The sequence below is a fragment of the Psammomys obesus genome, unplaced genomic scaffold (assembly GCF_907164565.1).
Source record: "Psammomys obesus unplaced genomic scaffold, mPsaObe1.curated_primary_1811, whole genome shotgun sequence".
NCBI classification, from domain to species: Eukaryota; Metazoa; Chordata; class Mammalia; order Rodentia; family Muridae; genus Psammomys; species Psammomys obesus.
The window spans coordinates 28,588,662-28,616,255 of record NW_026585895.1 but is presented as its reverse complement, the minus strand read 5'-3'; the positions used below and the strand labels follow the sequence as shown (position 1 = coordinate 28,616,255).

General features: G+C 38.4%; 1 protein-coding gene across 2 annotated transcripts in view; it reads left to right on the top strand.

Annotated features, from left to right (window-relative positions):
• Galnt13 (polypeptide N-acetylgalactosaminyltransferase 13) overlaps positions 1 to 27,594 on the top strand; it is a 614,394-nt gene that overhangs the window by 194,274 nt on the left and 392,526 nt on the right. For both annotated transcript variants that reach the window (XM_055600843.1, XM_055600842.1), the window contains exon 3: positions 21,079 to 21,247. In XM_055600843.1, coding sequence (XP_055456818.1) covers positions 21,079 to 21,247 — 169 coding nt within the window. The remainder of the gene's footprint in view (positions 1 to 21,078; positions 21,248 to 27,594) is intronic.

The following is a 27,594-nucleotide window of genomic DNA, read 5'->3' as shown; positions in this document are numbered from 1 at the left end:
GCTCCTTGATTTTAATTTTATTTTATTTTAATTCTTTTTTTTTTAAATTTTATTTTTCTTTTTAGTTACATTTTGTTAACTCTGTGTCCCAGCTGTATCCCGCTCCCTCATTCCCTCCCCAACCCCACACTCCCTCCCTGGTCTCCTCCCTGCCCCTTTCCAAGTCCACTGATAAGGGAGGACCTCCTCCCCTTTCATTTGACCCTGTTTTATCAGGTATCTTCAGGGCTGGCTGCAAAGTCCTCCTCTGTGGCCTTTTAGTATATTTACATCATTTCTCCTTTTTATTTCTTCTGTATAAATTCTCCCACGTATCCCTCTTTGTTCTCTTTCAAAGTCACGACCTCTGTTTTCATTAATTACTCTTACATTCATATATGTATATACATCTGTGTTATTAATTATAACCTGCTCAGTCTGTATGATGTTGCTCGGATGAATGTTTGAAGGGCTGACCATTTGGTATTGGTTTGCTCTTTACTGGGAAGGATTATTTCTCCACAGTTGCCTGCAGTTCCTTGCATAGGGTTGAGACCTCATAGTCTTTCCCATCCACTTTAGTGTGTGTATTGTTGTAATCTTTGTTTAGTTCAAGGATAGGCAGTCATGTTGGCAAGATTTTAATAAATGTAGCTTCTGACATAACTAGGAGATATAATCCCATAGCAAAATTCTCTGACCTCTGACTCCTGATACCTTGCCTGCCACCCTCCCCCCATGTTTTGCAATGTTTTCTGAGCCTAAGATGGGGGCGTTGTTTTGTATATATATTCATTGGGATGCCAATGCTCCATTTTTTAATTTAAATTTTTATTTTTTATATTAATTATAGTTTATTCACTTTGTATCACAGCTGTGGCCCCTTTCCTCATTCCCTCCCAATCCTACCCTCTCTCCTTCATCTCCTCCCATGCCCCTCTCCAAGTCCATTGAGAGGCAAGGTCCTCCTCCACTTCCATCTGACCCTAGTTTATCAGGTCTTCCTCTGTGGCCTGGCAAGGCAGATCCCCCCTCAGGGGGGAGGTGGTCAAAGCAACGCTCCATTTTAATAGGTTGTAGTTTTTCTGAAATCGGCTCACCATTTTGTAGCAGAGATGTTTTTTGCAGGGGAGAACATAAGGACACATAGACATATGTACAGAATCTAGTTTGTTTTTTTATTATTATTAATTACACTTTATTCATTTTGTATCCCCCCATAAGTCCCTCCCTCCTCCCCTCCCGATCCCACCCTACCTTCCCTTTCTTCATGCATGCTTCTCCCCACATCCACTGATAGGGGAGGTCCTCCTCTCCTTTCTTCTGATCTTAGTCTATCAGATCACATCAGGAATGGCTGGATTATCTTCTTCTGTGGCCTGATAAGGCTGCTCCCCCCTTAGGGGGAGGTGATCAAAGAGCAGGCCAATCAGTTTATGTCAGAGGCAGTCCCTCTTCCCATCACTATGTAAGCTACTTGGACACTAAACTGCCATGGGCTGCATCTGTGCAGGGGTTCTAGGTTATCTCCATGAATAGTCCTTGGTTGGAGTATGAGTCTTTGAGTGAGTTGTCCCAGAAGCAAAAAGACACACACGGTATATACTCACTCATATAAACATACAACATAGGATAAACCCACTAAAATCGGTACATCTAAACAAACTAAGCAAAAGAGAGGACCCAAACTAAAACGCTCAATCCCCATCCTGAAAGGCAAAGAGGATGGACATCAGAAGAAGAAGAAAACAGGAAACAACCTAGGAACCTGCTACAGAGGGCCTCTGAAAGTCAGAAGAAGAAAACCGGAAACAACCTAGGAACCTGCCACGGAGGGCATCTGAAAGCCTCTGCCCTGCAGACTATCAAAGCAGATGCTGAGCCTGATGGCCAATTGACAGGCCGAGTGAATGGAATTTTATGTAAGAACTGGGAAATAGCAAGAGCTGGAGAGGACAGAAACTCCACAAGGAGAGCAACAGAACAAGAAAATTTGAACACAGGGAACTTCCCAAAGACTCATACTCCAACCAGAATCTAGTTTGTAACCGAATGCTTTTGGACCGACACCTCAGTTCCCGAAATAACGACACTGAGACTTTATTATTTATGAATAAATGACTAGATCATTAGCTTCAGATTGTTCCCTGACTGGCTCATAACATATTTTTACCTGATTACCCTGTGCATGCCACATGGCTAGTTATCTCTCCTCAGTTTCACGTGCTCATCTCCCAGAGAGTGGAGGGGGAGCTGAAGGATCTCCCCTCTGAGTCTATCTCAAAGCTCCTTTCTCTCTATGCCAGAACTCCCACCTCCCATTTCCTGCTTCAGCTGATAGGCCTTCAGCTTTTTATTGACAAAGGATACTTCCATACAGTAGAAATTCTCTCTATAGTATTTAGGGTTTGTGCTGGTTTAGAAAGGGATGGGGTGGATTCTCTTCCAAGATCCATGAATTCGCTAGTCCTGAGTAGTTGCCTGGGGTTCAGAGCCAGCAGTGATTCTCTCTTGTTGAGTGAGTCTTCAGTCCAATTAGAGAGACAGGCTGCTTTTGATGCTCCCTCTCTTTTTTGATAAATGCAGAATGTGAGAGATACTGACTTCCTATAATACTGCAACCTGGAAAATCTATGAATAGTTTTTGGTGAGGTAACACACATTTGAAGGGAGCTTCTAAGGTCAGCTACCCAAACAGGAAGGATGTGGTTATGACCTGTGAGTCTGTTTACCTGAATGTAATTCTCAATACAAAGTAGCTTCTCTGAACCACTTGGCCTTTCCTCTTCTTTTCTCAATCTTTCCCGGAGGAACAGATATTTTTAGTGTTTAAGATATCACAAATGACTGTCAATATTGTGAAGCTTAATTTGCAATACTGGTTTTCTGCCAAAGTCTAATTTGTAGCAGAGCATATGAAAAATAAATAGAAATTCAGGCCCCAAAATACTTCCTATGCTAAAGTTTTATATATTATCCATAAATTAATGACCCCTAAGCATCCAGTATGGAGATACTATGATTGTATAGTTCTACATGTTATGAAGTTTTCTGGGTTTTGAGCAATGCAATGCAGTCTTTAATATGTGGCACATGTTGCTAGCAAGATTGACTGTATACATACATTTTGTTTCACATATGAGCATGCATGGAATTATACAGTACACAGAAGTAAAGGAACCTGGGTGAGCAGAAAGTGTCGGGAGGTAGGAAACCTGTATCTAATGTATAAATAAATGTTTTGATTTGCTGCATTTGAACATGAACGAACATTTGATCAATAAATAATATCAAAGGTCATTTCAAATAGAATGCCTATCTCTTTACATAAATGTAATTTTGAGATCACTGAAGTCTTTATACAAGGTTCTGTTTGTTTGTTTGAAACAGGATTTCTCTGTGTAGTCTTGGCTGTCCTGGAACTTGTTTTTGTTATGCCCAGTTCGTGAGTCCCTCAAAAGACCACCAGAAATCAACCACTGCAAACACATGAAGGTATATTCAATACAAGCTCAAGCTGGAACACAAATATTCCTGTAGAAGCAGGAGAGGAGTGTGGCTTCCAGATCCAGCAGAATGGGATTTTTAAAGGACAAAAAAAAAAAAAAAAAAAAAAAAAAAAAAGAAAGAAAGAAACCTCAAGCAGGGGCTAGGAGGGAGCTGCAAGACATTGTGTTTCATGATTGGGTAGGGAAGTTGACTTTTAAAATTATTGGCTTATTTTAGGCGCCAAGATCATAAATGGTTCTGGCTAGACCATCTGGGTGGGTTGCCAAGAGACTGTATCTCTTAATTGTAAAAAGAAATGTAGCAAGCCTGGTTACTTCCTGCAGCTGGCCAGACATATCTCAACAGGGCCATTCCTTTGTATAAATTTGTATCCAGGACCCGAGTTATGTAGCTCAAAGATTCAAATTTTAAATCTTGGATCTCTCACTTTGACCAGGCTACTCTGAAACTTATAGAGATCTGCCTGTCTCTGCCTCTGAAGTGCTGGATTAAAGGCATGCACCATCACTGCTGGGTTCTTTTTAAGTTTTTTTTTTTTAATTTTATTTTTCTTATTTTGTTAATTCTGTGTCCCAGCTGTATCCTGCTCCCTCATTCCCTCCCCAACCCCACACTCCCTCCCTGGTTTCCTTCCTGCCCCTTTCCAAGTCCACTGATTAGGGAGGACCTCCTCCCCTTCATTTGACCCTGTTTTATCAGGTATTTTCAGGGCTGGCTGCAAAGTCCTCCTCTGTAGCCTAACAGGACTGCTACTCCCCTGGGGGGGGGGGGAGGTCAAAGAGCCTGCCCTTGAGATCCTGTTAGAAATAGTCCTTGTTCCCATTACTTTGGAAAACTACTTGGTTACTGAGCTACCACGGGCCACTTCTGAGCAGAAGTTCTAGGTTATATTCATAGATGGTCCTTGGTTGAATGTCAATCTCAGAAAAGACCCTGTGCCCGGATATATTTGGTCCTTGTAGAACTCCTATCCTTTCCATATCATACTAACTCCCCTTCTTTCATATGATTCCCTGCACTCTGCCAAGGTTTGGTTATGAGTCTTAGTGTCTGCTTTGAAACACTGCTAGGTAGAGTCTTTCAGATGCCTTCTGCGGTAGACTCCTGTCATATGTTCAATGCACATTCCATTTGTCTTTCTAGATGAGGATTGATCATCTTCATCCATGTCTGCTTTCTTGATTATCTTCTTTAGGTGTGTAGATTTCATTATGTTTATCATATCTTGTAGGTTTATATAAGCAAGTATATACCATGTTTGTCTTTCTCCTTCTGGGATACTTCACTCAGAATGATCTTTTCTAGATCCCACCATTTGCCTGCAAATTTCATGATTTCCTCCTTTTTGATTGCTGAGTAGTATTCCATTGTATAAAAATACCACAATTTCTGTATCCATTCCTCCATTGACGGACATCTGGGTTGTTTCTAGTTTCTGGCTATTACAAATAAAGCTGCTACAAACATGGTTGAACAAATGTCCTTGTTGTGTACTTGAGCAAATTTTGGGTATATATCTAGGAGTGGTATAGCTGGGTCTTGAGGTAGTACTACTCCTAATTGTCTGAGAAAGCACCAGATAGACTTCCAAAGTGGTTGAACCAGTTTACATTCCCACCAGCAATGGAGGAGGGTTCCCCTTTCTCCACAACCTCTCCAGCATGTGTTGTCACTTGAGTTTTTGATCTTGGCCATTCTGATGAGTGTAAGGTGAAATCTCAGGGTCGTTTTGATTTGCATTTCCCTAATGGCTAATGAGGTTGAGCATTTCTTTAAGTGTTTCTCTGCCATTCGATGTTCCTCTATCAATAATTCTCTGTTAAGTTTTTAAAGTATAAAATAAAGAAAAAATATTAAGTAAGTTTAACATGAAATTAACTGTTAAATAACTGAAAATATAACAATATAATGATCTATATTATATTTGCTCCTCCCCAGAAAAAAGAATAAAGAGCTATTACCTTAAACTGCACTAAAATTACCTATTGAGTGACATTAACCTGCAGTGTGAAGGAACTATAAAGCTATTTTCTAAAGTTACTGCTGGTATTGTTCCTGTAGAAATCTCAGTCTATTACTAAATATTGAAGTCAAGTATGCCAGAGGTAACTGACTTTTTTTTCTACTCAAAATAATTTTCTGGAAAACTTTCTCGAAAAGCATTACAATTACCTTGACTACTTACTTCATTAGCAGAATCTCTAACAACAAATTTAAATTGAATTCATATTAACTGGTATAGGATTTAAACTAACAATGCATGCAAAGAAAATCAAGTACTTCTGTAAATTGCTGTGGAAAGTTGAAGCTGAGTCATGAAATAGTATTACAAAGTAGTACAGATAAGGATAATTTAGGCATTATAGCTGAAAATTGATGCTGACTATGTGTATAAATATATTTGAAGAAATGACAGGTGCTGATTTCTGGTCCTCCTGTCTTTGTTGGTGTGTGTGTGTGTGTGTGTGTGTGTGTGTGTGTGTGTGTGTGTTTTGTTCCTTGCAATATTCAGTTGCCTTCTCTGTGACTCGAGAGGGCGTGGTTGTCTTGTGTTGTATGGTAGGGAATTCTGAGATCCTGCTAGGTGTGGCTACTGGGGGTTCTGGATGAATGTGTTCGTAGGTATTAGAAGCTGACACTTTAGCATGGGGCTGGCATGGGAATGAATATAGAGCCCTGGGTTGACACTTGAAATATTCAAAATGTACACATAAGGGTGGATGGTGGGAGACAGGTAGTGATTTTACATCTTATCTCTGAACTTAGCAGTTAGAGTATCATTCTACTTTTTTTTACACCAGAAATATTTTCCCATGTAAAATGTATTTAAATAAGCTACATTTCTCCTTAACAGTGTCTCTGTAACAGACTTCCCTTAACTTATTTGAAGATTTGAATTTACAGCAATGCCTTCTTCAAAAAATAAAGAAAAAAAGGAAACCAAAATAGAAAGAACTCAAGATCTTTTTTAAATTAAATTTTTATTTTTTATACTAATTACAGTTTATTCACTTTGTATCCCAGCTGTAGTCCCCTCCCCTCCCTATCCTACCCTTCCTCTCTTATCTCCTCCTATGTCCCTCTCCAAGTCCACTGATAGGGGAGGTCCTCCTTCCCTTCCATCTGACCCTAGCTTACTTGGTCTTATCAGAACTAGATGCATGGTCCTCCTCTGTGGCCTGGCAGGGCTGCTCCTTGATCCGGGGGAAGTGGTCATGTCAGAGACAGTCCTTAAGATTTTTTTTTTTAAACATCTCAATTGATGAATTTGTAAAACTTTGTTTCTGAATTTACTAATGAGATGTGGGAGTGTACCTCAGTTACTTTTTGTAAGTCTGTACTGCAAATCTTCCAAACATTGATTAGCCTTGGTGATGTTTTTTTTTCCCTGCAAGATTTCAGCCATGCTTCAGTGACTGCATTCTAATTTTGATGGATATTTGTAACAAAAATCATCAAGTGGCTCTTTCATGATGCCTTTTCTGTATATCACACCTTTCGAAATCACTTTTTCTATTTTTGTTTTGTTTTCAGGTCACTCATGACTCCACACTGTATCATGGACATGCAGTCAATAGCTTAAATAACGCAATTTTCAGAAGGAGGGCAGTGAGATTGCTGGGAAAATAGCTAACCTTATCTAACATTTACATCATATCCATATTGTAGAACATAGAAATCCTTTCCTGATTTTTCTCCTTGTTTAATATTGATCTACTAAGGGTAATAAAGAGGTCCAATCTCATACTAACATCAATAAGTGATAGAGTGAAATGGTACATACAACAACTAACAAAATATGGTTGGTGAAATACAGTTAAAAAGAAGCTAGGATCAGATGGAAGGGGAGGAGGACCTCCCCCAGGGGTGGACTTGGAAAGGGGCAGGGAGGAGATGAGGGAGGGAGGGTGGGATTGGGAGGGAATGAGGGAGTGGGATATGGCTTGGATACAAAGTAAATAACCTGTGATTAATATAAAAAATAAAAATTAATAAAAATCAAAACAGAAAAAGAAAGTACAGTTCACATTATTATCATTTTAATTTTATTGATTTCTCAGAGCTGAAGCAAGTGCCCCCAGGAAAGCTAAATAACTGTTTACAAAGTAGAAAAGCTAAATATAAAACATTTTAACTTTACTTCAATATGTTTTTATCTTTGGTTTAGAAATAAGCTTATATCATTGATTAAGGTATAAACATAATTCCTTACCACTCTACATACATGTAATTTAATTGATGAAATGATAGGACCAAAATAAAAATAAAATGAAGGCTTTAGGACACTGTACATAGATTTAGGATGGAATCTCATCCAGAAAGAAATAATGATGGCTTATTGCTACAGTGATTTAACTAGGCTTTTTCATATAACTGGGAAATTAATTATAGTCCCCTAATGCCTTTTAAAGTTCAATCATCATTTGGAAAATAATGATATACCTAAAGCAACTAACTGTTGACAGTATAATGCAATGGCTATTTGCACAGGTGCAAACAGAGTTTAGAGAGGATGGAAGAATCATTTTACTGTAGGGAAATGATTATTTATCTCCTTTTTTTTTAAAAAAAATATGTAAATCTGAGCAAGCAGGTCAAGGAAAAAATCGTTTATTCTGGGTCGTAGATCCAGAAGTTTGCGGTACCTGGTCATATTGTACTGGCAATCAGGGAATAAAAGCCAACAAATATTTGTGTTTACCTCTTATTCACCTGTTTTGATTCAGTTCAAGATTCTAACCCTGTACTGTCTTTAGGTAATGTGGGTCTTAAACCCCCTCAGTTAATCCAGATGATCCCTCACAGCCAAGTTTAGAAGCTTATCATCTGTGTGACTCTTTAACCCATTAAATAGAAAAGCAATTTTAACTCTTGAAACTTGTGTATTTGACACCCAAATTCAACAGTTTTAGGAAATAAACTTCTATTCCTTGTCTCTGTATGCTCATGGCCCTCTTATAATACAAATGAAATTCAGTCCAACTTTAAAATACCCGAAAACTTTTGTAATTCCAACATGGTTCTCAAATCCACAGGCAAAGTTTCAAATATGGGGCATAGGCACCACACAGTTAACAAATCAGGGACCTTTCATGGCCTTAGCTTCAGCAAAGGGCCAGGTTGATGTCACTGGAGTCCAAGTGGAGGTCCTTGTCACATGCTGATGGCCATATACAGGACCACATATATGTTCGAGGTCTGTGCTGTTGCCAGACACCATGTTGAAGCCCAGGATCTCTGCTCTTGCTCATTATGAAGTACAAGGAAGCTACTCTCAGTGACGTTGATGACTGCAGACTCACCGTTGAGAAAGAGGGACATAGAAGGCTTCTGTGATAACTTCTACCCTCACCACCCCCTCCAAAAAGTGACAGCCTCAAAAGGAAGCCATCAAAGTGAATTCTTAAAAATTGTGATCAGGATGCCCAAGCTTAGCTCTCCACAACTGTTGGCTGCTGGCAGAAGTTGTGGTGGGGAAGGATTCAGTTTCCTCCAGGGGAGTGGTCACTGGGGATTTGTCCAGTGAGTACATGGACAACACAAAATGGACTTTTTTCCCCATTTTTTCTGACCTCTTTTGAGGAGGTCAGAAAAGAGGGAGAGTGAATATCAGAAGACTGGGAAGTGAGCATGATCAGAGTGCATGAAATCAAATTTACATAATCAGGCTTTTTTTTTTCTTTATTATTTTTATTTATTACAATTTATTCTCTTTGTATCCCGGCTGTAGGCCCCCTCCCTCCCCTATTCCACTGATAGGGGAGGTCCTCCTCTCCTACTATCTGACCATAGCCCATCAGGTCTCATCAGAACTGTCTGGATCCTAAACATACTAAAACCCATAGTCACGAAGAAGCGAAACAACAAGGAAGACCCTAAGAAAGAGGCTTAATCCTCTCTCAGAAGGGCAAACAAGATAGACTTGTGAATTAGGAGAAGGCAGGGAACAGGGCAGGAGACTACCACAGAGAGCCTCTGAAAGACTCTACCTTTCAGGATATTGAAGTAGATGCTGAGATCACAGTTAAACTTTAGGCAGAGTGCATGGAATCTTATTGAAGAAAGGGAAGATAGAAAGACCTGGTGGGGACAAGAGCTCTACAAGAAGACCAACAGAGCCAAAAATTTTGGGCCCAGGGTATCCTGTAGAGATTGATCCATCAACCAAGGACCATCCATAGCGAGGACCTAGACATCCAGCTCAGATATAGCTCATGGGTATCTCGAGTCTCCATGTGGGTACCCTAGTAAAGGGAGCAGGGGCAATCACTGGCATGAACTCAGTTGCCTGCTCTTTGATCAAACAGGCTTCCCCACCCGCCAAGGGAGGAGCAGTCCTGTTAGGCCACAGAGGAGAGCTTTGCAGCCAGTCCTGAAGATACCTGATAAAACAGGATCAGATGAATGGGGAGGAGGTCCCCCCCATCAGTGGACTTGGCAAGGGGCACGGTGGAGATGAGGGAGGGAGGGAGGGACTGGGAGGGAATGAGGGATTGGGACACGGCTGGGATACAGAGTTAATAAAATGTAACTGATAAGAAAAAAATAAAATTATAAAAAAAAACAGACAGGAAAAAAAACATCTCAGAGCAGACCTCGACACCCTGCTCAGATGTAGCCTTTTGGCAGCTTAGCCTCCATATGGGTACCCGAATTAGGAGAGCAGGAACTGTTATGAACTCGGTTGCCTGCTCTTTGATCACTTGACCTTTGAGATAAGGCCTTACCCAGCCACAAAGGGAGAAGATCCAGGCAGTTCTGATGAGACTTTACAAGTTATGGGCAGATGACAAAGGAGAAGAACTCTGCTTTTTAGTGGATTGGGGAAGGGGATGGGGGAAAGAAGGAGAGAGGGTGGAACTAGGAGGAGTTGAGGGAGGGGTCTTCAATCAGGATATATAATGAATAAATTGTGAAAAAATAAAAACAAACATCTGTGGTTAAAATTGGTGTTTTCTCTTACAAATGATATATGTTGTTTTTTTTTTTTCCTCTAGTTTTCAATCTATGTACATCGAAGTAGAGTTATGAGGTTTCCAAATTAAACTGAAATTAAAACTGTTGCTATGACCATTTCAAGATTAGGGCTTTTGAATGAAGAAGATCATTCTTAATGCAGAAGGAAATGATTTCATATTTCATCATTACTTTATTACATTAGTGAACACTTAAGAGTTGGGCCAATTGTTTCCAGGAAACATTTGTGATGTTAACATGTGCCAAACAGCCACTTATTGGGCCAGTGGTGCAACATTAATTGATATGTGGAATGCTTTGTAAGGATGATTGTGTTCGGATAATAAGAGTTTCATTCTTATAAAAGAATTTGGCTTTTCTTGAAAACAATGCAAAAATCTTGCTGCTTGTATATGTCTGTCTTCTGATTGCTTGATCTGTGATTTGTAAATAATTTCCTGTGAAGAAGTTTTCTGTACACCCATAAAGTCTTAAGAACATGATTACCCAAAAGTGTGCTGAACACGGATGACACCAGTGGACATGCCAAAGTGGACAGAGAAAAGCCCACAAGGCCTCAAACCTATTCAAAGAACTATGGGCAACTGAAAAGGGCTGGAAGTGCAGAAGCGGTCTTCCCCAGAGCACACCACATGGTTAGCCCCGCAAAAATACAGACATGTTATTATATGGATTTAACTTGTTATATATAGGAGTATGTATGTATGTATGCACGTGTGCACTTATGTATGTGTGTGTGTGTAATAACAATGGATTACAAGGTTATACATTTGAAGGAGATTGGGGAGATGTATATGAGAGGAATTGGAGGGAAGAATGAGAAGGGAGAAATGTGATTGTGTTAAGCCTCTCTCTCTCTCTCTCTCTCTCTATATATATATATATATATATATATATACATATATATATATATATATATATATATATATATATATATATATATTTTTTTTTTTTTTTTACAAAAGAACAAACTCTAATCTCTAATTCTGGAGAACTCCCATCTTGTTGTGATACACACTTTAAGAGTTTTGCTTTCTTCCTAGATGCCCATAAGTCCATTAACCTTTTCCGTGACCTATGGCTATGTCCTGATATCACTCAGAGCTTTCACTGTAAAATACAAATGATATTCACTTTTACTCTAGCAGTTTTTTGTTAGTATATGGCTCATATTAGATTATTGGGTAATGTTGAGGTGATTCAAGATGTGAACATAATACAGTATAGGATAGTCACTAATTTCAAGAGCCAATGATAATGTTCCCTTCTACATATACATTACTTAAATCTTTTATTTTTAACAAAATAAGCTTATTTTTAGTATTGTTTTCTTTTTATTAAATTTTATATTTTACATTAGTTACATTTAATTTGCATGTATCCCATCTGTAGCCCCTCTTTCATTCCTCCCCAATCCCACACTCCCTCCCTCATCTCCTCCCATGTCCCTCTCTAAGTCCACTTCTGATGATATTTTGTATGATACTAATCTTGTCCATATCATAATATGTTTTTTTTGTAGTAAAATTTTAAAGATGGTGTAGTTTTCATGTAGATAAAACACAACCTATTTAATATTTTTGGGTATGTGGCTATAATATTGTGACAAAAGTTATTACACATATATGTACAGATAAACTCATCTGTAAGTATGCTTATTTTTTAATAGCCCATGCAGAGAAATCTGTGAGATCTATCTACTTTCTCAAAACAATATATGTTTGAAATAGATTCCTAAGTCATCCCTGAGTTTTGAAGGGACTATAGATACTACTTAAAAAAAAAAAGAGTGGTGATGTTTTATGACATATGAGCACTCCCCAAGAATAAAGAGTGGTGTTCTACAGAGTTGGTATGAACTCTTCGCTAGAGTCTCACCTCTAGTGTATTTTGTACTTGGTTACTCTTCCATGGTGATGTATCTTTAAATGGATGGTGGAAGTTCAGAGAAAATACATTTCTATGATTTGGAGACAATGAGGAATAAAGTAGTTGGGTCAGGATGAGAAGAAGGTGAGAGATACCTTGGTTATCCTTCATATCAAGCCTTCCTCATACCAGTATATCATACTCTGAGGTGTCATTCCCAGATATTCAGTACACATATTAAGTATAATAAGATACATAAAGCCAAGTACTACATCTAGGATACATAGGGTAAAACAAGTATATATTAAGCGAGTCAATTTAACAATAGTTACCACTGATAAATTCAGGTACTTTAGAATGATAAATAAGCATGGTCAATGGAATTTTGTGTATAAACTATTCTTGATGGTAGAGATATGGCATAAGAGCTGGTTTGATGACCTCATTTGATTCTACTGTAAACAGATTTATGAAGGATAAGACAAAAAGTATTGTCTTTTGGAACGTTGAAATATTAGTAATAGACTATGAATGCCTATCTATGAGAATGACTAAATTAAAAAATTTGAATTTATTATGTCTTACATTGGAAGTGAGAGATGTGAATGGAGGGTTGTTAAAGAGAATGAGTATTTCCAAGGCACAGAACTCAACAACAGTAGATTTGACAAAACCATTTTTTGATATGCCAACTGAAAGACCATGTTTTGGAAATTTTGATGAGATAATGTTTATATTTTTGCTTAATATTTTGGTCTTATTAATATGTATCATGTATTAATGAGTTCCTTCATATTATGAAACTAACTACCTTAAAACAAATTTACTCTTACTTTATGACATATTTTCTTCTGGGAGTAAGATCCATCTCTCAAAAAAAAAAAAGATCCATCTCTCCTTTTACAAACAATCATCATCCATGGTATAATTCTGAACAAAAATAAAAATATGTCCATAATACAAGGTACAAGTACAAATAATGTCATTGGGATGCAGTGATTATTTGATATCCTGGTAAGTTAGGTTTTTTGTTTTGTTTTGTTTTGTTTTGTTTTTAATGAGAACTTGAAGATTAAAATCGATGTTCTTCGTATATAAAAAGTAGATTCTACATTAAAGAAAATGACAATGCTTATGAAGACATTCTGCATTTATGATAATCCCACAACATTTATAATATTATGGAATGTTAAAGAAACTGTTAAACATTTTAAGAAGTTTCTATGTAAAGAGCAGAAAATAACATACAATGCACATAGTAATTACTTTATGTAATCTAAACCAGTCTTTCAATCAGGGCATTTCTATCCACATATACACCAATGATAGAGAAACTGGAGATTAGAGTTAGCTGCCTTCTCTCCAAAGGTGATACATTGCCATGCTGATTAAGGTTCCTATTAGTGGAAATGGGAAGGATAAATATTTTATGACAATTCACTTTGACTTTTTCATTTGGTTGTGTAAAAATGTATTTTGCGGTATGTGGGTAGTCTTATGCTATGTAGAAGAAAGGAATCAATAGGTTTAAAAAAATACCTAGAAGTTACTATTTAAAAGTATAGGTTGTCAGAGATAAACCACATAGCCAAACTGCATATTCTTTCCCATGTACTATTTATGCTATTTAAAGAACAAATTGGATTTTTCCCCCACTAGCAAGATACATTCATCCAGGTACAATCCAGAAAAAATCCACACTATAATTACTTACACTTCTTTTTTTTTCTTCTTCTTCTTCACAAAGGTGAGAAACACCATTTGCTATGCTCAGACACATACTAAACATTCTTGAAATGTCAAATACATTCATTAGCTTTGATTAAGAAAAATGCACTTACCTTTGTAGAGGAGACAGAAAATCTGGTAAACAATAAGCTGTTATTTTCACCAATAAGAAACTGACGTGACTAAGGAAAATAAATATGGAAATGTTCTCAGTGTTCTAGGGCTAAAGACAAAGACACTGTTACAATGGTTTTCCTTTTTGTTACTTTCAAACACTATAATCTGATCTACTTACTCTTATCACAAACAAAAATAGAAACCATATGTTGATAAAGGGAAATCATCACTTCTCTGAATATGTTACAAAAACAAATATATGGTTTAGTTTGGTGTTCATGGGATATAGTGTGGTTGCCTTGTTTTCCCACACAGAAAAATTTCAAATTCATCTTAATCATGAAAAAATTGTATTGACCACGACGTTTTTTCTCTATAATATAATGGATTTTGTCACACATACAGGGAGTACAGGTGTCCAGAATATGTCTCCTCAAAATATACCATTTGGCATATTGATTATTTTGACCTGTAGGCACTTAAGAAACAGAACTTTGAAGGGACACTCTAATTACAATCCTTCCTTAATAATTGAGGTCATGAAATGACCTTTCAGAAATGTGGCCTCCCTACTGTACTGAAAAGAAAAGAACATCTTTGTCATCAACTCGAAACTCAGAGTCAACACCAGCAAATGGTACAGATAAACTTAAGTTTGCTGAGATTCCCCCCCACCATGTGTTTACAAGTCACTGTCCAACTATTTACTCCTTATCCAAGTTGCTTTGCTCGACTGTGTTCCCCTAGCACCTACACAAAGGCGTATAAACCTGTCTCTGTGTCTTTGTTTCACTTCTAAACACTTTAGTGTACTTCTATAAGGAAACACGTATGTTTTTTTCTTGTTAGAATGTCAGATGTGTGTTAAATTCTTTGGCTGTATGCATGACCCAAGAGGATAAAAGGAGGATTTTCTTCCCTACAAAAACTTTGTAATAAGATGTCAAAGTAGATTTGCTTTACTAACATAAAAAATATACTAATAGTTTATGCCAAAACTTGAGCTATAGTATGTTGTTGCAAATTGTTTTTATTCTTCATCAGATAAAACGCCATTCATTTTAGTATCATTAAGCTTTCTGTCAAAAATATGTACAAAAATCCATAAGAGTATTTGTGAGGTGTCCTCTCCCTGTCTATGTTGTTGCTTCAGACCATTTCCTTCAAAAATAAAAACTTCTATTCGATTTTATTTAAACGTCTTTCATCTCTTGATTTCTGTGTTGGTCTACTTTTCATTCGTTAGCGAGTTGCTCCATTTCCATGAGTTTGTAAGCTTTCAGTTGTTCCTGTTGTTGAAATCCGGCTTTAGTAGACACAGGAAATGGATCTAGGCCCCTCTTCAACCCTCTGCAAGTATAGGCAAAACATTCAGACACATAAAAATTCTACAGGGTTCGGGGGTAGGTAGTAGCTCAGTTAACAGTACTAAACTAGCATAAAAAAATGCCTGGGTTTAGTTCCCAGCACTGCATAAAACTGGTGTGTGACTGTAATCCCCATGCTCCCGTAGTGGAACTAAGATGAGAAGCTGATATTCATCTCAGCTGCTGCAGAACATCTTTCAGACCAACCTGGAATACCTACTACCCAAATGAAAACAAACAAACAAACAAACAAACAAACAAACAAACCCACTGGAGGGAGAAGCCAAAATTTCATTGCTCCTGCTGGGGTGGAGGCAGAGACCAAGTTAAGTCTTTCCCATATCACCAGGCTCCAGGTATCTTGCACCAGGCTGTAGCTGCCAGCCAACAATGGCCATGAGGGGCTTGGTGTACAGCTGTTTGATGCCACTGACAAACCAGTACCCCCTCTTGCCCATGCTGTCAGCCCTGCAACCACCATGGAAAAGCCATGGAGGTGAAACCCACGTCCAAGCTAGAACACAACCCTGCTGGAAGGAGTCTGCAGAGCCTGTAGTATTCCAAAACAACTGAAAACAAGCAGGTCTGATGGGAAGATGCTTATAGAAAGTAGCTTCACAAAACTGAAAGGAAAGATGGTGGAGCAGAGCTGTACAGGGCAGAGATAATGCAAATAGAGATGCAACAGTGAAGGATATGGAAACAACATGGAAGAGCATGGCCACAGTGGACAGAGTACATGACATTCCTGAATAGGAGTGACTCTCCTTATGGAGATACCGTTGCTCATGACTGTGGCAATGCCTGCAAGCACACTGGTCTTTCTCAGTGAGGTGTGTGGTGACCTGGAAGTTGTGCAGGTTCTGTTCCTGAACACACTGCCTAGTCACAAGATCCCTCTGACTCTGGGAAATGGGAGGATATCTGACTTGAGTCTCAGTGATGGTCCAGCATTTATGGTGCTTCTGAAGCCAAAAACCTTGAACTAGACCAATGAATCATTGTAATAAGTATTTGCATGTAAAGCTGTTTCAGCAATATATACATATAACTGTATGACACACCATAGTTTGCAATGTCACTTCAGTGAACAGATATAAAATGGAGAGGCAGGAAAAATGGAGTGGTGCATTGGAGGTGGAAAGAGTTGGAACTAGAGATGCAATAGCAATGACAGGTGTGGGAGAAGGCTGAAGTGGACAGAGCATGTATTTGCTGAGTTGGGCCAGGAGGGTGGTATGCAGCAGCCTGGAGCTTGTGCAGGCTCTGGCCCCAAACATGCTGCCCAGCTATGCTGTCTCCCTGACTCCTAGCAACAAGATGTCAGATATGGAGACTGATTCATTTCTGGTTTGGGACTCCTCAAAAGATTTTAGGGTCCATGCTTCCCCAGAGGCTATGTTGGTGTCTGTGATCCTTGCTACAGCCTGGATAGATGATGGTGTTCTTGGTGCGTGCTGCCCCTGCAGGCCCTATTGATGCCCTAGGTCCATGGTCTCTGCTGCTACCAGAGTCCGTGTGTATATCCGTGGTTCCGGCTACAGCTGGAGGCCAGGTGTATGACTGTCTGTGCTACTGCTGGAGGCTCTGCTGACATCACAGTCAGTTTTGCTTGTGGTGATGGGGGAGGGGAGCATGTTGATATGTGTGGCCTATGCTGCTGCCTGAGGCAATGTTGAGGTACCAGATCTGTGCTGCTGTGGAGGGTCCTGTTGGTCCCTGCTGTCACAGGGAGCCTTGTGGATCTCTTAGGCCCATATTACCACAGAAGGCAGTGTTCATGCTCCACAGGAGGCTGTGTTGATATGTGTGGTCCCTGTTACCACCAAAGACCATGTACATGTTCTTGGTCTGTGTTGCTGCCTGAAATCATGGTATTGTCCATGACCCCTTTTGCTGCAGGAAGCCTTGTTAATATCTGAGGCCATTGCTGCCACCAAGGGCCATGATGGTGCCTGTGTTGTGTGCTGAGGACAAGGACAATATTAATGTTTATGGTGTGCACTGGTAGCAGAGACATTACTGAGGTCTGTGGTCTGTGCTGACACCAGAAATGATATAGAAGTCCAGGATCCATGCCACCCCTGACTTTAAAGGGCAAGGAAGCTTTTTTGCAGTGGTATTGATGACTGCAAAGTCATAGTTGAGAAGGAGAGACATAGAAGGATTCTGAGACAACTATCTCCCTTGTCCTACCCCCACCCCCAAAAAGAAACAGATAGGACGCCATTGAAGAGAATGCTTAAAAATTGTGACAGGGATGTAGAGGTGTAGCTCTTCACTGTTGATGGCTTCTGGTGGGTATGGGGAAGGACTCAGTTTTCATGAAGGGGCTGGGTACTGGGATACGACCATGCTCCAGTGAGTATTTGAGGAAAACATATTGGGCTTTCTTTTCTTCTTTTCTTTTCTTTTCTTTTCTTTTCTTTTCTTTTCTTTTCTTTTCTGGGAAGGTCACAAGGGAGCGGTGTGGATCTGGGAAGTGAATGTGATCAGGGTGCATTGTTTGAAACTCCCAAATAATCAATGAAAATATTATGTTGGAAACAAAAAGAAATCCAGTTTTAATTCAGCGGGGGTCAGATAGGATGAAGGATATAGTTTCAGTGTTCTTGATTCTGCAGAGACTTGATTTATGGAAAACTATGTTGTCAGTTTTAGAGAAAGTGGAGTGAAGTGCTGAGAAGAAAGTGAATTTTGTTTAGTCTGGGTGACATGTTCTGTTCTAAATGTCTGTTAGTTTCATTTGGTTTATATTATATGTTAGCTCAAGCATTTATCTGTTTAGTTTAGTTTCAATTACCAGTCTATTGGTATGAGTGGTCAACTGGAGTCTCCACCACCAGAGAGTAAGGTCAATATTTGATTTAAGCTATAATAGTGTTTCTTTAATAAACTTTGGTGCACAGATGTTTGTTGTATAGATATTACGAATTGTAATGCAGGTTTTACACAACAAGGATAGGTTTAAGCAACAAGGATAGGCTTATATGAAAGTGTGCTCTTCTGGCCAGGGCCAAGATCTTGGAGGTCAGTAATTAACATTAAAATAGATAGAACCAGGCCAACCCCCAATATTTCCCCTTTTCTGTCTAAATAAAAAGGCCTCTTTTTTTTAACAGTGAAAATAATTATGAAACAATTATAAAAATCAATAAAATTTGAGCACGGGGGTCTTCCTAGAGACTCATACTCCAACCAAGTACCAGGTATGGAGATAACCTAGAACCCCTGCACAGATGTAGCCCATGGTAGTTTAGTGTCCAAGTGGGTTACATAGTAATGGGAAGAGGGACTGCTCTTTGATCACTTACCTCCCCCTGAGGGGGGAGCAGCCTTACCAGGCCACAGAAGATGACAATGCAGCCACTCCTGATGTGATCTGATAGACTGAGATCAGAAGGAAGGAGAGGAGGACCTCCCCTATCAGTGGATTTGGGGAGGGGCATGCGTGAAGAAGGGGGTATGGAGGGTGGGAATGGGAGGGGAGGAGGGTGGGCTTATGGGGGGATACAAAGTGAATAAAGTGTAATTAATAAAATTAAAAATTTTAAATAATAAAGCTGTCTCAAATTAAAAAAACAATAGATAAGACTATATATAAAATGTCTAGTCTAAATGTATATATACATATATATGTATTTGTATGTAAAATGCATTTATATGTATTCATATATGTGTAGATATGTATATGTGTACATGTATAAATATATATGTATGTATACAAATATAGTCTAAATGTTTGGCAATTTGAAGAAAATGTCTGTCTATGAGGGTTTAAGGTGTTTTTTTTACCTAAGTTATTTTCATAGTTTGTATCTAACAAACTAAAGACATCTATCTAGATCTAAGTAATTATACCTGAATGGTTGATTAAACAACCTATGCCTAAGGTAGAGCAGAATAGGGTTGGCATGGCTAAGGTTCCTAGGCTTTTGTGTTCAATAGAGAATCACTGGAAACAGGTGGACAGGAAGAGAGGAGGAAGGAGGATGCCACAATTGGTTAGTGTGAAGAAAAAAACAAAACAAAACATGTGTGCCAAGAGGAAGGACTCCAATAATGGCGTGAAAAGGCCCAAAAGACGAATACAAGCAAGAACCATGGGACATAGGATTGTGGATGAAAAGTAAACCAGAGAAGGAGGGATGGTTGACAGTGCATGGGGGCTGGGAGATGGATGGTGCAGGATTGAGCCAGTGCGGGTGAAATATCTGCCTGGCCTAAGTAAAATAAGGCAAATATATATATATATATATAAATTGTAATCCTCTTGGAGGATATTCTCTTTGATGAGTATGTAGTATCCTTTTCTATTTTTTTTTGAGTAATTTTTGTTTGAAGTCTATTTAATCTGATATTTAAATGGCGGCATTAGCTTGATTTTTTAGTCCATATCTTTTTTTTTTTTTCATCTTTTACTCTGAGGTAAAGTTTATCTGTTGAAATGTATTTCTTGGAGGCAGCACAAGGACAGATCCTGTTTTTCCTTCCTTTATGTCAGTCTGTGTCTTTTAATTGAGGAATTGAGAACCATTATTCTGAGAGATGTCAATGAGCATTGTTTGTTAACTCCACCCTGCAGATGATAAAAACAGATGCCCAGACTCACAGCCAAACTTTGGGCAGAGCACAGGGAGTCTTATGGGGGGTTGGAATAGAAGGACCTGGAGAGGTTAGTCTCCACAAGGAGACTAACAAAGCCCACGAATCTGGGCACAGGTGGGCCTGCAGAGACTGATGCACCAGCCAAGAACCATATGTGGGGAGGACTTAGATCCCCTGCACAGATGTAACCCATAGGCAGCTAAGTCTCCATGTGGGTTACCTAGTAAAGGGAGCATGGGTTGTTTCTGACATGGACTCTGTTGCCTTCTCTTTGATCATATTTAGAGCAGGAAAGCAGTTTAGTTTATTGATTAATCTGAAAAAAAAATTGCAAGAACATTTGTTTGTGTATTAAATCCTAAATTCTATTAATAAATTGACAAGCACTGATATTTGTGTAGAGTTTTCAAGTATGAAATACCTAGGTATCTTGATATTTAAAATTAGATTTCACCAGTGTGAAACTCCTTTTATACAATTTCAAAATGCATTGACCAAGAATTATCAATCTTCGTTGATTTTGCGAATATGAAATTATAATAGAGATATTGAATCATCAAGTTTTAATTGGATTCATAGATAACTTAATATTGGTATATTCTCAAAAGAGGTATTTTTATTTACTTAATTTATCTCTGGTAAATATGTTTCAAATTTGACTAAAATCTTCAAGTGCCATTTTTTAATGATGCTTCATTATTAAATATTAATACCGATTGGATAGTATACTATAATTATACTTGAAACATTGCATAGAAAGTTTCTTTGTGTAAACTATAATTTGTGAAACATAGTTTAGGATATTACATCATTATATGCTAATAATACAAAACAGAATTTTATTTAAGACATAAGCTTACTCTGTTCATTATTTGGCTTATTTTCATTATTATTGTTCATTATGTCCTGTATCTGTTTATAGCTGTTATTTCAAGAAACCAAGAAGGTCCTGGAGAAATGGGAAAGGCCGTGCTTATTCCAAAAGATGACCAAGAAAAGATGAAAGAGTTGTTTAAAATCAATCAGTTTAACCTCATGGCCAGTGACTTGATTGCCCTTAACCGAAGTCTGCCGGATGTGAGATTAGAAGGGTAAGTTTGCATGTGCTGTGAATCCGTGTGTGTTATTAAACTCCGTTTTTGACAATTTATGCTTTGACTATATGAATTTTATACCAACCTGGTTCTGGCTGCTTATGAAATTTAATAGCTGACTTTAGTTACATTTGTTAAGAAATATGAAATATTTTCTTTTCGGATAAAACCAAATACATACTCAGAAAACAATGAAGATTCCAAAGGCCTAATAGGTTTTTATCCATAAGGTCATCTTTGTTTTACTCTATTTTTCTCAATACCAGCCATGATATTTCATAAATTATTTGCAAACTGTCTTAGAATACATCATGAACTTCATTTGGAAAAATTATATACCAGCATAAATTTAACCAATTTATTGCATAATTTTTGACCCTTGAAAGTTATTACTAATGGGCACAGTGATAGCTAGTGATGAGGCACTTGCCTCATATTTTCAAGTCTCTGCATTTAATTCCCCGTACCATGCAAAGCATTTGTTGTGGGAATAGCAATTTATATTGCTATTTTAAATTGCTTGCTCGGTTACCAACAATAGACTTTATGTTCACTTAGAAGTAATACTTTCTGAAACAATATGTTGAAAGATTCATCATTTATGTGATTGACTGTAAGATGATCTAGATAGGCAAACATATTTAAATATATATAATAAAACAGAATATTTAGTGCCAGTCTTATCACAAAAGATATAGGTCAAGTTTCCAAATACATTGCAGTTCACGCCTCCATGTAAATAGACAGTGATCTTTTTTTTTTCAGCTACACAATTAATGTTTGTCATGAATAATAGATTGTTTCATTAAAATGCAGCGATATTAACATTGTTTTTACTATTTGTGTAGTCTTTCCTTTTCTGAATTGGTTTGAATAGAATGTAAACCTCAGTAATATTCTAGGAGTGGTGATTACCACAGATTCATTTGGTGGTAAGTGAATGGCTCCCTACTTGTTCTGGAATGTCTCTTTCAAGAAAATCATAACCTTGGTGTGGTACTTTATCCTATAATTCCATCATTTGGGAGGACATATCAGGAATATCTCGTGTTGGAAAAGAACCTGGATCTAGTTAGAAAGTCCCGGGCATACACAGACGACACGAGGACACAAGTTTCTCAAACACTTGGTGCAGAAAGAAAGGCACAAATAATCACATACATCTGTACTTCCGTTGCTCAGAATATAGACATTGAGTAGTAAATGTATGAATTATAAATATCAAAATATACTATATCTCTTTCTATGTGCTTCATTTGTTATATATATTTAGATGTTTGCATATTAAGGACAAAGGTGAATAATTTTCAAAAAAGATTTTTGCACTGTAAATGCCATTTATTATTGTGTCATGAGACTGTATTTACTTGTTTATAAGCCATGGTGTGAAAATGTGTAAATGTCATAATTGTGGATTTTGAAACTTTGGATATTTCCTTCCAACTTTTAAAATAGTTCCGTCTAGCTGTCATAAAAGAAACTGAATTTTGTAACACATCGATAATTGGCAAGAGGAGAAAAGAGACGTGTTTGCTGGTGAAAAGGAAAAGCAACAAAGCAACAAAGCATCACAGTTTACTGTCAAGATACATTTGAGCAACAAATACTTGACAATATCTAAGCAATGAAACAATTTAACATGTATAAATGGAAAGTTTAAATTATTTATCAGAAAAACAGTATTTACGTGGTTATTCTTCCATGAAGTCTTGAAGGTTAAGAAATAGTCTATGCCATAATATTAGTGAAGTATGTAAGTTTCAGTTTTGATGTTTACCTATCTCACTGTGTACCATCAGTAACAGAGATGAGGCATCTTCAGAAGACCCAAGACAAATCATTGTGTGGTAATTTTGGAAGATGGCCACATAGATTCCTAAATGACTCAATGTACCATTATTGGAAAACAATTAAATTTGAATTCTTCCCACAAGTCAAGTATCCAAACTTCTATCTAAAAGTTGAGAAATGACTTTGTATTCATTTTACATAGAAAATGTGTTTGAGATTTTATTAGGCAAAGTTCAATTTTTATATGGTATTATATCATAATAAAGATGTAGGAATTGGGTTATATTTCAGCAGTAGAATGCTTTCTTGGCATGCTTGAAGTTCTAGATGCATTCTTTCTTTCCCATTTATCTATCTATCTGTCTGTCTATGTATTTATTTTTTACAGCCTGATCACAGCCCTTTCCCTCCTCTCCTCTCAGTCCCTCCTTCTTTTCAATGAAAGGATGCTTTCTCCTTGCATCCTCTCCCTCCTTCTTCTCAAAGAAAGGGAGGCCCCAAAGGAGGATCAACCACAGTGCTACCACATATTGCAGCAATACTAAGGGCATCCTCTCTCACTGGGGCCTGACCAGGCAGCCCAGCTAAGGGAAAGGACCAGTGGCAGCAAGAGATTCGGGAAAAACCCTCTACTCCCATTGTTAGCGGACCAACATTTTGACCACACTTCACATCTGGCACATATGTATAGGGGGTCTAGATCCAGCCCATATAAGCCTTTGGTTGTTGGTTTAGTCTCTGTGAGCCCAAATAGGCCCAGGTTAGTTTTCTCTGTAGCTCTTGTGGTGTCCTTGAACCTCCTGTGTGTCTTTCTGGGTATAGGTTACCTCACTCAGGCTTATCGTTCCTAGTTCCATACATTTTCCTGAAAATTGCAAGCTGTCTTTTTTTTTTTTTTTAAAGCTGAGTAGTATTCCATGTATAAATGTATCACATTTTCTTTATTTATCCTTCAATTGAGGGACGTCTAAGTTGTTTCCATTTTCTAGAAGCATTCTTTAGCTCTTCAAAAATAAAGAATGGAAGAGCAGAAGGAATGAATATGGACATTAGATCACTCATACGAATAACAAATTAGTAATTACTCATATGAGTAATTCATGCATGAATTTTATGTACATAAATAATTTCCTGAAAGACTTTCACTGTGTTCATGAAGAACTTGAGTTACTACTTAGAAATAAACTGGGCTGTAAATTTCTTCATATATCTATTCTATCCCAAAGAACTGTTTAGAATAAATTATCAAAATTATCAAAAAATACTACCAGTATTTGACTTGAAAGTAAATCTAAAATATATTTACAGATGAAAGTGGTGGAGATATCTCAATCAGTACAGTGCTTGCCCACAAAGCACAAGGACCAGAGTTTCATCCTCACGTCCCCTTTAAAAAGACCAGGAGTAGCTGTATGACTGTTAAATCCCTGTATTAGATAGGAAGATAGACAAATCCCCCAGAGTGGAGATAGATGCATTTGTGGGACTCAGGAGACTCACAGGCGTATCCTAACTACAGAAACTAATGTCCCGCTGGGACACCCTTTCTCAAAATGCAAAATAGGAGGCTGCAAAGAAATGACATCTGGAACTCATAGCCAAACTTATGGAATCTTATGGAAGAAGGGGGAGATAGAAAGACCTGGAGGGGAGAGAAACTCCACAAGGAGACCAACAGAGACAAAAAATCTGGGCCCAGTGGAGGGCTGCAGAGACTGATGAATCAACCAAGGACCATGTTTGGAGAGGACCTGGACCTTTTGCTGAGATGTATCTCATGGGCAGCTCAGTCTCCATGAGGGTACCCTAGTAAGGAGCAGGAGCTGTCTCTGACATGGACTCAGTGATAGGCTCTTTGATCACTTCTACCTGGCAAGGTGGCCTTACTAGACCATAGAGAAAGAGGGTTCAGTCAGTCCTGATGAGACCTGATAGGCTAGGGTCAGATGGTGGGAGAGGCGGACCTCCCCTATCAGTGGACTAGAGGAGGGACAGGTGGCGAAGAGGGAGAGAGTTTGGGACTGGGAGGAGATGAGCGAGGAGGCTACAGTAAGAATACAAAGTGAATAAATAGGAATAAATGAATAAATAATAAATGACATTTGAGATAGACGTTTGTCTCTAGACAGACATGCTCAGTTGTGTATATGCATGCACACAGAAGAACAGACTTATGTGCCCATCCAAATACCCACCCAATTGAAGAGTGCTGATCCCTGACCATATGAGCAATATTCTGCTGAGCTTGCAGACAGGAGCCTTTCAGAATTGTCCTCTGAGAGACTCTATCCAGCAGAGCCTCAAAACAGATGCTGACACTCATAGCCAAAGATTGGTTGATGCATACGTAGGGAATCTTGGATAAGAGTGGGAGGAAAGAGAACAGGATGCAGAGGTGATAGGACCTCCACAAGAAAAACAACAGAGCTAACTAAACAAGACCAAGAGAAGCTTGCTAAGACTGAAGCATCAACCAAGGACCATGGAAGAACTGGACTGAGAACCCCTACAAAGATGTACCAGATGGGTAGCTTAAGCTTCAAGCTGGTCCTCTAGTAAGGGAAGTGGGAATTGCACATGACAAGGACTCACTTGCAAGTTTTTTTTTTTTTTTTTAATCACTTTTTCCCTGGCAAGACTGCCTTGACAGGCCACAGAGGAAGAGGACACATTCAGTCTTGATGCAACTTGATAAGTTGAGGTGGATGGGAAAGGGAGCTCCCCTTGTCTGAGGAAAAAGGGAGAGGAAGAGAAGGTGGGACTGGTACTGGAGGAGAGAAGGGGCTACAAAAATGTAAAGTGAATAAAAGACATGAATGAGAAAAAAATTTGAAAAAGAACAAACTTATTGCCAAACACAAGCACCACACAAATACACTTTAAAAGATATGCTCAACGTCCTTAGTCATCAGGGAAAAGCAAATCTAAACGACCCTGAGATTTCACGTTGTACCCATCAGAATGGCTAAGATAAAAAACTCAAGTGACAACACATGCTGGAGAGGATGTGGAGAAAGAGGAACCCTCCTTCACTGAAGGTGGGAATGTAAACTTGTACAACCACTCTGGAAATCAATCTGGTGCATTTTCAGACAATTAGGAATAGCACTTCCTCAAGATCCAGACATGCTCAAGTATATAACAAGGACATTTTCTCAACCATGTTTGTAGCCGCTTTATTTGTAACAGCCAGAAGCTGGAAACAAACCAAATGCCCCTCAGTTGAGGAATGGATACTGAAATTGTGGGACATTTACACAATGGAATATTACTCAGCAATGATTTCCTTAAAAGCAAGGAAATCATGAATTTTGCAGGCAAATGGTGGAAACTGAAGAAGATCATCCTGAGTGGGGTATCCCAGAAACAAAAAGACACACGGGGTATATACTCACTCATAAGTGGATATTAGATATATAATAAAGGATAAACATGTTAAAATATGTACACCTAAAGAAACTAATCAAGAAAGAGGATTCTGGCTAAGATGCTCAATCCCCAATCAGAAAGGCAAAGAGAAGACATCAAAAAGGGGGAAAACAAGGAACAGGACAGGAGCCTACAACAGAGGGCCTCTGAAAGGTTCTACCCTGCAGAGTATTAAAGCAGATGCTGGGACTTATAGCCAAACTTTGGACAGAGTACAGGGAATCTTATGAAAGAAGGGGGATAGAAAGACCTGGAGAAGACAGGAGCTCCACAAGGAGAGCAACAGAACCAAAAATTCTAGGCACAGTGGTCTTTTCTGAGACTGATACTCCAAACAAAGACCATGCATGTAGATAACCTAAGACCCCTGCACAGATGTAGCCTATGGCAGCTCAGTGTCAAAGTGGGTTCCATAGTAATGGGAACAAGGACTGTCTCTGACATGAATTGATTGGCCTGCTTTTTGATCACTTTCCCCTTAGGGGGGAGCAGCCTTACCAGGCCACAGAGGAAGAGAATGCAGCCATTCCTGATGAGAAGTGATAGGCTAGGATCAGAAGAAAGGAGAGGAAGACCTCCCCTATCAGTGGACTTGGGGAGGGGCATATGTGAAAAAGGGAGAGGAAGAGTGGGATGGGGAGGGAACTACAGGGGCGGGATGAAAAGTGAATAAACTGTAATTAAGAAAAATTAAAATTAAAAACATTAAAAATAGGTGTTCGTACATATAATATCAATAAACATTCTCTGTTCAGCCAAAAGAGGAGATAAATTTGATGAAACAGAACACTTTGGAGCCAGATTCTCATGCTTGAATATTTATTTTGTTATTAACTAATATATTTAATTTGTCAATATATACTCACACTTTGCACTATACTAAATTATCCTGAGATAAAAACAAATAATTTGGTCACTAAAACCACAGTATTTATTTATTTTCAACGTAATGAAATACAGTTTTCAGGACATCTATGAGATTCTTCTCATAATATACATAAAATTTAAATAAAATTTCTAAAGGCTGTACCCAATTTCTTCTTTTTCCTTTCACCATACTTCTCTCTCTCTCTCTCTCACACACACACACACACACACACACACACACACACACACACACACAC